The following is a 12,840-nucleotide window of genomic DNA, read 5'->3' as shown; positions in this document are numbered from 1 at the left end:
AAAGTTATTCCTACAAAGAGAAGGGTTAAGGACTGGAAAAGGGGTGTAGGGGAGAGTCTAGGTGTGCCGGTACCTCCTTTGGGCCGCTTCTCGGGCTTCATCCCACTCGCCCTGAGGCGTCGCCAGGTCTGGACGTGGCTCTCTTGGGGTGTGGGGGCAGGGCCTCTGGTGGGGGAATGATGTAACTGGGGGGCCGTGGGGGGACGGGCTTTCTACTAGCTGCCGGGTTGTAGTGCCCCGGAGCCTCTGGGTGTTCCTGCGCTGGGACAGCCCTCCATGGGTGTCCTCGGGAAGGCCCTGCGCTGGTCTCGGCAGTCCACTGTGCTGGAGCTGGGGCCCCAGACCATCCCTCCTCTCTCCTGGGGGGATGGCTGTGGGTCATTTCTGTCAAGTGTTGAGTGCCTGGGGCTGTCAGCCATGTGACACTCAGTGTCCCATGTGACAGGCAGGGAGGTCATTGAGGTGTAGCCTTGCCCCCGTTCTGTCAGCGGGCAAGCCAGAGGGCCTCCTTCCTGCCAAGGCAGCACGTGTGGGGCCTGGTTGGTCTCTCCATACGGAGTGACGCCGCTCCACAAAGGACCGTGGGCCCAGAAGAATGTTCCCAGCAAAGAGGGACTAGGATGCCGCGGGGTGCGTCTTCAGGGTGGACAGCTGGGGGCAGCAGCGAGGCAGGGCGGGTGGGGAAGGGCTCCTGGAGGAGACAGGCCCAGGAGGTTTGGGTGAGCTGTCGGTGGTTCTCAGACGCTGAGGGGCCCAGAAGGGAGATGGGGTTTTGGATGCCTTGTCATCTGATGCCCCTCTCAGGGACCGTTGCTGATTCTGCTCTGACTCTCTGGTGAAACCTGTGATTCTACTTTCTCAGGTTTGATCGATGACTACAAAAACCTCCATGGCAATGCACCTGCCCCAGGCACCTCGGCCACTTCCCGGTGGCAGCCTCCGTCCTACGGCGGCGGCAGGACTTTCGGCGCTCGCTACCCGCGTCCCAGCAGGAGGGGCTTCTCCCCCAGCCATGGGCCTGCGTGGCGCAAGAAGTACTCCCTCGTGAATCGCCCCCCGGCGTCCTTGGACCTGCCTGGCGACGGTGCTGCGCAGCCAACCCCCGGGGCCGGGGGCAGTCGGGATCCTGACCCCCAGCAGTGTGTCCTGGAGAGGCAGGTCCAGCTCAGTTCAGATCAGAGCATGGTCATCAAAATCAAGCCGCCATCCAAGGCCGGCTTGGCTAGCGCTGCAGGGGCCTCTCGGGGCTCTTCGGAGGAATGTGAGGACCGGCCCTGGAGCGACCCCAGGCCTCGGGAAGGGGAGGGTGAGCCCCCTGGTGGGCAGCGGCCGCCCTCGAAGCCAGGAGGAGCCAGGGGGACCTGCGGCCCAGAGGACCCCCTCCTGGTCTGCCAGAAGGAGGCCGGCAAGCCCCGGGTGGTGAAGTCTGTGAGCAGCTTGAGTGACAGCCCCTCTGAGTCCCGGCGGACCGTCAGCGAGAGTGCCCTTTCTGCCAAGGCCCGCCTCCTGACTCCCGCCTCCTCACGCAGTGGCACGGGCCTGGCCCGGAAGGGGGGCTCTCTCCCTGTGGCCCGCTCTGCCGCGCAGCTCCTTGGGGACGGGAGAGTGGACACCGGCCACCCAGATCAGCCAGCTGCCTCTGGCTCTGTGGCGGGCTCCGCTAGACCGGCTTCCGGACCCAGGCAGGCCCGGGAGGCCTCACTGCTTGTGTCCTGCCGAACCAAGTTCCGGAAAAACAACTACAAGTGGGTGGCCTCTTCAGCAAAGAGTCCCCGGGCCCCTCGGAGGGCCCTCAGCCCCAGGGTGGCTGCAGAGAACACGTGTGTGGTCCCCTGCGGCGCAGCCGAGCGCGTGGAGAAGCCGCAGCCCAGGGCGGACCTGGACGCCAAGCCCAGGAAGTCGGCCCCCCCCAGCAAGTACAAGTGGAAGGCCGCCAGCCCCTCAGCCTCGTCTTCCTCCTTCCGTTGGCAGTCGGAGGCTGGCAGCAAGGACCGGGCATCCCAGCTCTCTCCAGTCCCATCTCGGTCCCCCCCCAGGGACACACTGGCAGTGGGACCGAGTGGCTTGAAGCCGCTCTTCAGTGAGACCCCAGGACTCTCGGCTTACAAAGTGAAGAGCCGCACCAAGATCATCAGGAGGCGGGGGAGTGCTAAGTGCGTGTCCCAGCCGCCACCCAGGGTCCTGGGCTGGGGGGGCGGGGCCAGGCATGCCTTCTGGCTGCGCAGCGCCACTGGGAAAGCCTGCCGGCAGGGGTGTGGGAGGGAGCAGCGCAGTGTCCCCGCCAGCTGCTGGCACCGCCTGGCCAGGTCTGTGTGAGCAGAGTTCCGGCAGTCGGCACGAGGCAGCTCCCTGCGGAGTGAGGGAGGCCCAGCCTGGCCAGGGTCTGGCCTGGGGCCCCCAGCTGGGGGGCACGGGTGCACGTGGGCCCGCCCTTTCTCCTGCTGGGAGAGGCTGCCGGGTGGCTTTTCCTCTGGGCCCACACGCAGGAGGCATCGTGCCTGGCCCAGCTCTGGCGGAGCGAATGCAGGGTGCCCTGTGTCTGGGTGCCGGAACCATTCCCCACCGGGGGAAGGCTGGCCCCTGGCGGCTCAGGGACCATGTGTCTCCCTCCTGGCCTCTACCCCGTGGGCTGTGAGGAGGCTCAGAGCTGGTGTTGTGGCCCGGTGCTTGGTCTGGGGCCAGGGACTCACCTGTGGTGGCCACCGCTGACAGGGCCTACCTCTGTCACCTCACTGCGAGTGCCCCTCCACAGGTGCTTCCCCCGTCCCTCTGCAGTCTTTGACCCACTCTCCCTGTGTGGGTGGCCCCACCTTTTTTTGCATGGTGGTCTCCTACACTTCAGGAGGGTGGGCAGGGGAGCTGTGTGAGAAGCTTCCATGAAGAGGGCCGGGGTGCTCGTGGCTGCCCCCCTCTGGACATTTCCAGCCCCCTTTGCCCCCAGCCCAGTGCCCCCCGGGGGCCCACTGGACAAACGGTGGGGGGTGGGCTGGCCGCTGTGCTCTGCCCTGGCCCCGGGACCCTGGACCCACTCTCTAGGAGCCGACAGCCCTGCCGCTGCTGGTTGGCGGGGAGGCGGAGCAGGCGGGGCTGGAACCCACCGGGCTCAGGCCGCCGTCTCCTGGGGCCGGCTGCAGGGCGCTGGGACCCTAGTGGGCCAGGCCGGGCGGGCCAGACGCCCGCCGGGAGAGGGGCTCTGCTGAGAGCTGCCCGTGCTTGGTCTCCACAGCCTTCCGGGGGACAAGAAGAGCAGCCCCCCACCCGTCGCCACTGCCAGGAGCCAGTTCAGCCTGCGCAGGAGGCAGACCCTCCGAGGGAAGAGCAGCCCCCTTCAGAAGAAGACCCCCACCAAGGGCCTGACGCAGGTCCCCAGGCAGCGGCTGTGCGGCCTGCCGGCCGGCGGGGCCCATCCCCCCACCAAGGAAGGTACGAGGACTGGGCTGGGGGCGCGGCTGGCCTGGGAGGGTCGGCTTTGCCCTCTTTGTGAGTCGCTGGTGGTGTGGGGGCCGCGTCCTGGGCTGTGGCCCCACCGAGGTGACGGCAGCACATTGCGGGGGCTGCCGCCAGCCGGGGGTCTGTGGGGGGGCTTTGCTGCGTAAATCTGGCGCCGTGGGGAGTGGACGAGAGGGAGGCAGGCGACCACCGTGGTGCTGTCCTGGGGGCCAGGACTCATCTGGGTGCCCCTGGCCCTGTGGTGTCCCCCTCCCCGTGCCCAGTGAGCCCCTGGGGGTTGTGTGGTGGTGCCTCCCCGGCCGGAGCCTTGGGACCTGGAGGTAACAGGGTTTAGGGCCGAGCAGGCTGGGCCTCGGGCCGTTCGGCTCGGCACTGAGGCTGTCCTGACCGCCGTGCCGCGGGCTTGGGAGGCACCCGGCCCACGGGGCTGAGCTGCTGCACAGGAGCGGCCCCTAGAGGGTGGGCGTGGGGCCCCCGGGGGCCGTGAGGGGGTTAGGCTGCAGGGCCCTGGCTGCCCACCTGCCCTCGTTTGGTGGCCACGTCCCATGGGCCACGGCGAGTGTGCACTTCATCTCGAGGTGACAGAGCACAGGGAGCCCCATGGTGGCTGCTGGTGGCAGAAGCCCAGCCCTGAGTCCCCCGTTCAGCCCTGCCGTGCGGGCTGGTGGCCAGTAGAGGGCGCACTTGCCCCTGTTTTCCCTCGGCCCACCTCCTTCTGGTAATTGATTGCCTAATTTCCCCTTTATGTGAAAGAAAGCAGATATCAAGTAATTTGCAGCAATAACCTGCTAATGCGGGGCTAGTATCCAAACTCCCCTGTTCGTTTCAAGTGGCAGATAAAACGCTAATACATAATTATCCTTGCAAATTGGATTGTTTTAAATAACCGAGAGGCTGCGGCCGGCCCAGAGAAGGGGGCGGGCTCCTCCGCTCCTGTCGCCGTGTAATCGCCCCGTTCAGTCAATTTCCCCGGCGAGAGGGATTCCATCACCATCAGCATTAAGCTTTATTCATCGCGATGGCTGGGCGCCGGGCCATTTCTCCTCTTTTTCTTAACTGGCAAAATTAATCAGGGAAGAGATTTTAAACATTTACCCGTGCGAAAGAGGTCAGCTCTGCCACTATATTGCTCAGCAGATAAGGGGCTAATAAAAAGGAAATTGAATTACTAATGATCACCAGGAACAGGGTGTATAAAACCTGGCAACCGCCGGTTCAGGGGAAGGGAGAATCAATTTTCCTGGGACAAGGTGCGCTCATTTTTTATTTTGGCGCATATTATCAGCAGTTTAATTTGAGAGCGCATAAACAGGAGGAAACAGTTAGGGAATAATGAGCCTGGAGGTGCAGCGTGCCGCAGGATGTATGCTGTACACAATTTATTTGGCACAACAGATAATCGCTTTAATTGAATTCAAAACTGCATTGTTCAGCAGGCCCGGCCGTGGCTGCCCTGGGGACGGGCCGCACCGGTCCCAGCCCGACTCCTCGGCCGTCCCTCCCTCCTCCGGCTGTCCCCTCGCCCCTCCCTGCCGCCCGTCCCCCGAGGGGCCTGGCTCTTTGGGGCTCGGAGGCACTTTGGGGGGGCGGGGGCCCTGGGGTCCTCACCCCCGCAGTCACCGTGCCTCTTGCCTTCCTTTCTCCCCTCCCCCCGAGGACGCGCTGTCTGTCTGTCTGTCTGCAGCTGGGGGCCTGAGAGTGGCACCTGCGGAAGGGCCCGCCCGGGGCGCGCTGTGTGTGGGCTGGCGGGGCTCCCGTGCTGTGGCTGCGCAGAGATCCTGGGCCCTCCGACTCCCCACGGGCAGGCGCCGGGGGAGGCAGGAGGGGAGGAGGCCTCTCACAGGCCTCCAGTGAGGCATCCCGCCGGCCGCCGTGTGATTGTGGCGGTCAGCAGTCACAGCAAGTGGTGCACACGGCACGCACGGCCCCGGCAGGGCCTCCCTTGGCGCGGCCCGGGGGCCGGGGGCTGGGGGCTCGTCCTCCTCCGGCCGCCTGGGCCCCAGTGCTGTGACTCGGGCTGCCCTGGAGCGACAGGCCGGATGCCTGCTCCGGGGCCTGGCCCCGCACGTGGAGGGGTGCTGTCTGGCCCGCTTGCACCTGGGTCGGGCTGGGAGGGGAGCCTGCTGCGTGGGGCTGGCGGCCCACCTGTGCCCGGGCCCCAGGCCGGGCGTTTCTGGGGCAGCAGGTCGCAGGACGCCCGCGCCCAGCGGGCAGCGTTCGCTGTGGTGCGCCAGGGAAAGGCCACGGGTGGGCGTGGTGTGGGCGCTTCCCAGAAGCCACCGAGGTGGGGGGTCCGGCTGCCTCCCCTGCCCGGGACACTGGGTGTGGCTGTCTCCCGCCCTCCTGGCCTGCCCCTGGCTGTCCTGAGGTCCTGAGCCAGGGTCCTGCTGGGCCACTCCTGGGCTGCGCGGGATGGCCGGTGCGGCAGGTGAGGGTGGGCCTGGCGGGCTGCTTGCGGCCGCGGGGCAGGGCTGTCGCTGACAGGAAGGGCCCATTTTCACCCCAACGCCCCTAGCCGCCCCTCGCCAGCCTCCACCCCCTCTCCCCAGGCCCGCCTCTCTGACCAGGTGTGCAGTTGCGCAGGTGTGGGCCAGGCGGGAGTCTGCTGCTTGGTGCGGGGCTGTGGGTGGGCTTTGGGGCCGCAGAGGGTCCGCGGACAGAGGCGTTTCCTTCCCCGGGCTGCCTGGGGTGGGGGGGCAAGGGGGCCCATCCTGGAGGGGCCGGGCCACCGGGCGGGCCGTGAGCCGGAGGCCAGCTGTCTCGGACGGAGTGGGCGCCCACACTCCAGGGCTTGGCACTGGGGGAGCGGGGAGCCTGGGGTGGGGGCCCTGCCCGCCCAGGCCAGTCTCCGGAGCACAGCATGGCGTTGTCCTTTCCTGAGGGAACCCTAGGCTGCTGGTCCCCGCCTCCAGGGGAGCGGGAGCCCCCAGTGAGCCCAAGGAAGTCTCTTCCGGCGTGGTGGGCAGGGACCTGCAGCAGCTCTGCCACCGCCCTGAGAGGGCCCTGGCCCCCGCCCCAGGGCTGAGGAGGAGGAGGACGGGCCGTGGGGGGTCCTGGCAGGGGAGGGTGCAGGGCCAGCCCGGTGACTTTCCCACGCTGCCCCGTTCTTCTCCGCTCTGGGGAGCCGCCCTGCGCCTTGCACCCTTCCTGAGGTTGTCCCGGGGCGCTGTCGCAGCCCTCCCCCCCTTCCGGCGTCCATGCCCCGCCTCAGGGTCGTCTCCCGGGCTGCTGTGCCGGCTTCGGGGCGGCCGTCAGGGCGGGCTGCTGCCGGTGCTCTGCCGCCGAGGGGTCGGTGGCCCCTCGCGCTCGCCGTGTGCGGCGGGCTGTTCAGTTTCCCCAGCGCAGACGCCAGCGAGGGCGCGAGCGGCGGGCACCGCCCCCCCGATCCGCGTGTGTATTGCAGACACGCTGGAGGCCCCAGTTTCGCGTTTGCCCGGGCTGTGCTCGTTAGTCACCCCGTGAGAACTGGGCCGGGGCGGGGGGGGGGGCGTGCCCGTGCGAGGGGGGAGCCTCTGTGGAGCTGCCCCAGAGCCGCTGGGCTGCTGGCTGGGCGCCAGCTTGCGGGAGGGGCTGAGGGAGGGCCAGGAGCCCCCCTGTGGGTCACTGCCGTTCCCTCTGCCCCAGGCGGAGAGCCAGGCTGGGTGGCCCAGCCTTCCCCCTGGTGGGCGGCCACCCCGCAGGGCACGCCCGGCCCCGGGCTCCGTGCTGGCGCAGGGGTGAACGTGGCATCGGCACCAGAGTGGGACGGGGGGAACGGCAGGCTGCGGCGCGCCCAGGGAGGTCTGGGTGGCGAGGCGGCGGCCCAGGGTGGCGTGCAGGGAATCGGGTGGAGGCTGGCGGCCAGCCTGGCTGCCCCGCTGGGCCCCAGGCGATGGGATCCCGGAGGTGCATCCTGGGGCTCCCTGGGCGTGCTCCTTGCAGACGCAGGAGGGGCCAGCACACAGAGACCGGAGTGCCGGTGCAGTGGGGGCGCCCTCAGGTGGGCACCCCGAGCTGTGCCGAGGGACCGGGGCGTCCAGGTAGCAGCTGGTGGCCTCAGCAGCTCAGGCCGCAGCAGCTCAGGGGTCCTTCAGCGCCTGTTTCTCTCTGTGCGTGTCGGGGCTGACGACGGGCCTCTGGCTCGAGGCCCGAGGGCTGCAGCTGGTGGGCAGCGGCTGCGGCTGTGAACCCCAGTCCCAGGGGCAGCGGTGCGGCCCTGAGCCAGCCGGGCCGCCCGTGCCTGTCCCCCGGCCCTGGGGGAGCCCTGGGGGGCTGAGGCGGGCACCTTGCAAGGGGCGCCAGAGGCGTTTCTCCTCCGGGGTCTCTCGTAGCCCGGCTCCCCTCGCCTTCCGTCTCAAACAGGGGAGTGCAGGGTCACTGGGTCAGGCTCCGGCTGCCCCCCCCCGCCCCCCCGCACTGTGCACTGCCCCCGGGGCTGTGGGGTGGGTGGAGGGGCTGCGGAGCTGCGCCGCCCCTGCTGCTGCCCTGGGCACCAGGCTGACGGGGGCCGGTGGCCTTGACTCCGGACGAGGAGGAAGTCCCTGAAGGGCAGCACGTGGGGAGAGGGGCCACTGGAGGGCGGAGGCCGGAGGGGCCGCTGCTCAGGGTCCGAACTGCCCGCACCGCCAGCCCGGGGGCCTGGGCCCGCGGAGCGGAGCGGGGTGGTGGCCTTCAGCGTCTTTCCCTGGAATACGGGGTTGTGAGGCTGTAAGTCCCCCCCAGGCAGAGCTGTACCCTGCAGGGCACTTCTTCGTTTTCCTCCCGGTTTCTCCTGTCCCGTCTGGTGTCCGCTGTGACCCGTGGGCCCCTTAGAAGGGTGCCGCTTCGTTCCCAGGGCCTTGGGGCTGAGGGTGTTTGTGCGTCTGGCTTTCCGGCCAGCGGTGTGAGGCGTCAGGCCTGCGAGGCTGGCGGAGGTGGCGGTGGCATCAGGCCCCTGAACCCTGGGGCCGTGGAAGGTGGCCGCGCGGCCCTGGTCCTGCGATCCGGCCTGCACTTCCCGATGGGGCGGGGCCTGTGGGGCCGCAGTCGCAGGCGGTGCGCCCAGGCCCCGTGCTTGCGCTCCGTCCCTCGTCCGTCCCTCGTCCGTGGAGAGCTGCCCCCAGGCCGCCTCCCCGCACACAGACCCACCCCACACGGCTCCGTCTCCCTGCTGGGCTGCGTGTCTGCGCGTCGGGGGCCTCTCTGCGCGCCGGGGGGCCGTGTTTGTCCCGGGAAGACTTCCCACCCGCAGGCTCCCTTCTCTGACGCAGGTCATCCCTCGCCTCCCTGCCCCGTGCGTGTGGGTGCAGCGAGTGGCTGGCTTCCGGGTGGGGGTGCAGCCTGGGGGTGCGCAGGAGAGGCCGTCCGCTGGCGCCCAGGAGCCGGGCGTGCAGCCCGTCCCACCGCCTCCGCCTGCTCCGTGGTCCTTCTCCGCACCCCCCCGTCTCCTCTCTCGGTCAGCTCCTTGGGCGCACGTTCATGCCGGCAGTGGTTTCCCAGGGGTCCGAGGGCACGTTCCCGATTCACTGAAGCCTCGAGGTGACTGCTCGGTCGCTCCCCACCCCACGGGGCCTGAGGGGCACGGCGTCTGGAACCCGCCCCCTCCACCTGCCGCCCGGAGCGCTCGCTGCCCGTGCGGGGGCTGCAGGGGCGCCTGCACGGTCCAGTCCTGCCCAGAGGCTCCTGCGTGTCCCCCTCCATCCCCCTCCGTCCCCCTCCGTCCCCCTCCATCCCCCTCCATCCCCATGCCCCCTCCTCCTGCGGAGGCACGTGCCCGGGCTGCCTTCCTCGCGGCGGTCTGTCAGCGCCGCCAGGGCCGACACTTTTCTCCCGCTCAGCTCTCCGAGGCCGGGTGCTTTTCGTTTATCCCGCTGGAGCTGGCGATGGTTCTTGAGGCTGTGGCTGGACGGTTTTCGCCACTTTGGGAAAATTCCCAGCCACTGAGCTGGCCAGTGCTGCCTCTGTCCCGGCCCCACCTCTGCGCAGGGCGCCCAGCGGCGCCCCCAGGGAAGGGTCCCGCCTGCGCCCCCAGCGCCCGGTCCTGCCCGGGCCTGCGTCTGCGCCGTCTCCTCTGCCCGTGGCCTCGCTCACTGCCCGTCTGCCCAGCCTCGTGCGGTCTGCGCGACGGAGGCCTTGCTTTCAGTTGTGTTAAATTCCACGGTTTCCCGTTGCCCTTTTAAGTGGTTTCTAGGTCTCTGCCGAACTCCTCAGTCTCGACTTTTCCTTTTTGATATTTTATTTATGTGTAGGAAGAGGGGAAGGGAGGGAGAAAGAGGGAGAGAAACATCAGTGTGTGGTTGCCTCTCGCGCACCCTCAACTGGGGAGCTGGCCTGCAGCCCAGGCCTGTGCCTCGACTGGGAATCGAACCCGCGAGTCAAACCTGTGGTTCTCAGGCTGGCACTCAGTCCGCTGAGCCCCACCGGCCGGGCCCCCCCGGTCTTCAAGCGGGAAATGCGTCGGCCGTTTTTAGGCCCACGCCTGACCACTCAGTTTCTGGGACGCCTGTCCATTCCGCCGCCTGGTCTTGTGTTCTTCTCTCTTCTCTTTGTGGCAGCGTTTGTGTTTTACTGACTGTGCTGCTGCGGTCGTCCCAACTTCTCCCTCTGCCGGCCCCCACGCCGTCATCCGTGTCCGCGGGCCGGCCGTGCGTGCCGGGGGAGCCGGGAAAGGCCGGGGTTCACCCACAAAACACCGTGCGCTTGTCCTGGCGCGTCCCGGCCTCCGTCCCGTCGGGGCCCTCCCCGTGCGGTGCAGCACGCCGCCCCCGGAGACGTCTCCCCGCGGCTCACAGCAGTTTCGAACGCGTCGATTGTGAGGCCTTGTCGTGCTGCCGCTGTTTCCTGTCTCACCTCTTCCACGCCGGCGAAGGTTTCTCTCTGAGGACCCCCCTTTCACCTGGGGAAACGAACCAGCAAACAAAAAGGTTGCTCCGGGAGAGACTGGGCGACCAGAGGGGGTGGGGCACGGGGGTCCTGCCGTTTTTGGTCAGAAACGGCCGAACAGTCGGCACCAGGTGGGCAGGCGCGTGGGTGGAGGTGCCGGAGCGGCCAGTGGTCACGTGCAGCTGGTTTCTGGTCCCCCAGCCGGCAGGCCCCCAGGGCCTCCTGCAGGCCTGGGCCCTGGGGAGCGGAGGCCCTGGTCCTGGGCGGCCCCTGGGCTGGCCGAGGGGCAGGTGCCCGTGGGGCGGGGCTGGACTGTCAGGACCGGGGCCTGGAGGCTGTCTCCCCGCACCTCCATGCCGCTGCCCCCGGGGAGGCACGCAGATGCCGTGCGCTGAAGGGCCGGCCTGGGCGGCGGCCCCAGGACACGGGCACTGCTCCCGTGGAGAGCAGGGGCGGGTGTGCGGGGCCAGAGGAGACAGGGCTTCAGTCGGAGTCCCGCAGGCCCCCGCATGTGGCGCGTGGCGTGTGGCCGGGCCGAAAGGGGCAGAGGCGGCGGGCTGTGAGGTTCAGCTCTGGATGCACCGCGCCCCGGGGAGGAGGGCGAGGACAGGCCACACGGCCCTCACTGGCGGAAGTCAGGGACGCGCACCTGGGCGGAAGCGCAGTGCTTGTGGCCGCTCCCTGGGAGCTCAGCGTGGCCGTGCAGCGTGCTGCCCACCGCCCCCCCCCCGCAGCCTGCCTGTGGACACGGGGGACACTACCAGGAGCCAGCTGTGCTCCTCCTTCCAGGCCTGCTGTTCGCGGCGGGGCTGAGACCACGCCCCTGCTGCGGGGGGACCAGCCAGCTGCCCTGGGCTGGGCAGGGGCGGCTCTGTGCACGTGGGGGGCGGGCAGTGCGGGGCAGCCCTGAGGTCTCCGGAGGGGACTGTGGAGCGGGAGGATGAGGACGGGTTGACCCCGCCCAGCGCCCAAGTCTGGGGTGAGGGGCGAGCTGCCCCTCTGTGGGCCCCACCCTCTCGGGGCAAAAGACCCACCGTTTCAGCTGGGCGGGGCCTGGCTGTGTGTTTGCTCTGGGCCTGGAGGTGGGTTCTGGGGGCTCGTGACGCCGCGGGCGGAGGGCCGCAGGTGAGAGGGCGCGGCTGGCTGGCTGGCTGCGCACCGGCTGAGGGGTCCTGGCTGTCGTGGAGGTCAGGAGTGGCCTTCAAGTGCAGGGGGCACAGGCTGGCCCCGTGGTCTGGGACGGAGCGGAGTGGGTCCAGGGTGGGCCTCTGGTCGTGAGCTCTGTCTTCTGTTTTCGGTCCTCACCCGGGGACAGGCCCGGTGACTCCAGGGAGAGGATCACCGGCGTGAAAGGGAAATGCCGGTCGGCTGCCTCCTGTACAAGGGCCAGGGGTCGACCCCACAGCCCTCGGTGCACAGGTCGGTGCCGCAGCCTCCCGAGCCACTGGCTGGGGCCGGCTCTGTCTTTCTAGGTTAAGGCTGACGTGGAGCCCCAGGGCCCTCGATGTGCCACGGGCTGACCCCGTGCCCTGGTGGGTGTGCCGGCCCGCGGGGGCCGTGGGGGCCGTGTTGGCGCGTCCACGCACACCCTGACGCCATGCCGGGCGCAGGCCCCTCCTGGCTTCTGCGGCTGCAGAGCCAGAGGAGGGCGTGGCTGTTGCCCTGTGTCGGGGGCGGGCCTGGAGCGAGGGGCACGCGAAGCCGGTGAGGCCCCAGCTGCAGGGCGCCTCGGAGCTGCTCTGGGCCGGCGGGCGGGGCACTGGGCGGGGTAGCAGGCCTCAGGGTCTGCTGGCGGAGAGTGGGCGCCGGCGTGCGTGCGGACAGCCCTGCGTCCGCGTGGACTCTGCCCCCAGCCTGTCCCCTCTCTGGGCAGGGGGCCGGGGGGAGGGAGCTGTCTGCGGGGCACCGAGCCCCCGGGGCCCGGGCGTGCTCTGCCCGGAGGCCCCCTTCCCTCCAGGCCAGCTCCTCCACCACAGGGACCTGCCCCCGGGCCCGGCAGCTGGGGCGCACGGGAGGGCCCTCGCCCTGCCCCCTCCTGCCCCGCAGGGAGGTTGACTGGGCCGGGGGACCTGCCACCCACATTGTGTAGCGGGCGGTGCGGGGCAGACGCCGTCGGGCCGGGTGTCGGCATTCGGTTGATGCCCGCGCGCAGTGACTGTCGGGGCCGGCGCTCGAGCTGCCCGCTCGAGTCCAAGGGGAGCGGGTCTCAGTCCTCCCTCCGATGGGCCCTGGCAGTCCCAAGGCTCCGGTGCCGAGGCTCGGGCTGCCGGTGCCGTCCTCAACCACCAGGTGGAGCGGGACAGTGGGGCGCGTGGCCCTGCCGCGTGGCTTGGCCATCGGTAACTGTTTGCCGGTCCCCACGCCGGTGGTGCGGCTGCAAGGAGGCTGGTGAGAGCGCCGTGGGGCTTGTGGCCGCGGGCGGGAGGAGCGGCCAGTGGAGCCCGAGCCGTCCCCCCGCCCCGACGTGCAGGCGTGAGGGTGCGTGGGGTGCGTGGGCCCCGGCCTCCCCTCGGACACCCGCCAGGCCCCTGGGCCCAGGTGTCTGACGGC

General features: G+C 69.6%; 1 protein-coding gene across 1 annotated transcript in view; it reads left to right on the top strand.

The window, feature by feature from the left end:
• The window catches only part of ZC3H3 (zinc finger CCCH-type containing 3), a 43,415-nt gene that overhangs the window by 806 nt on the left and 29,769 nt on the right, over nucleotides 1-12,840 (top strand). Inside the window, exons 2-3 of the mRNA XM_045860823.1 lie at nucleotides 863-2,153; nucleotides 3,227-3,423. Coding sequence (XP_045716779.1) covers nucleotides 863-2,153; nucleotides 3,227-3,423 — 1,488 coding nt within the window. The remainder of the gene's footprint in view (nucleotides 1-862; nucleotides 2,154-3,226; nucleotides 3,424-12,840) is intronic.

Source organism: Phyllostomus hastatus, unplaced genomic scaffold, assembly GCF_019186645.2.
Source record: "Phyllostomus hastatus isolate PE091 unplaced genomic scaffold, TTU_PhHast_1.1 phas_scaffold_21, whole genome shotgun sequence".
Classification (NCBI taxonomy): domain Eukaryota; kingdom Metazoa; phylum Chordata; class Mammalia; order Chiroptera; family Phyllostomidae; genus Phyllostomus; species Phyllostomus hastatus.
The sequence above is the reverse complement of the archived record's forward strand: the minus strand, read 5'-3'. Positions and strand labels throughout refer to the sequence as shown.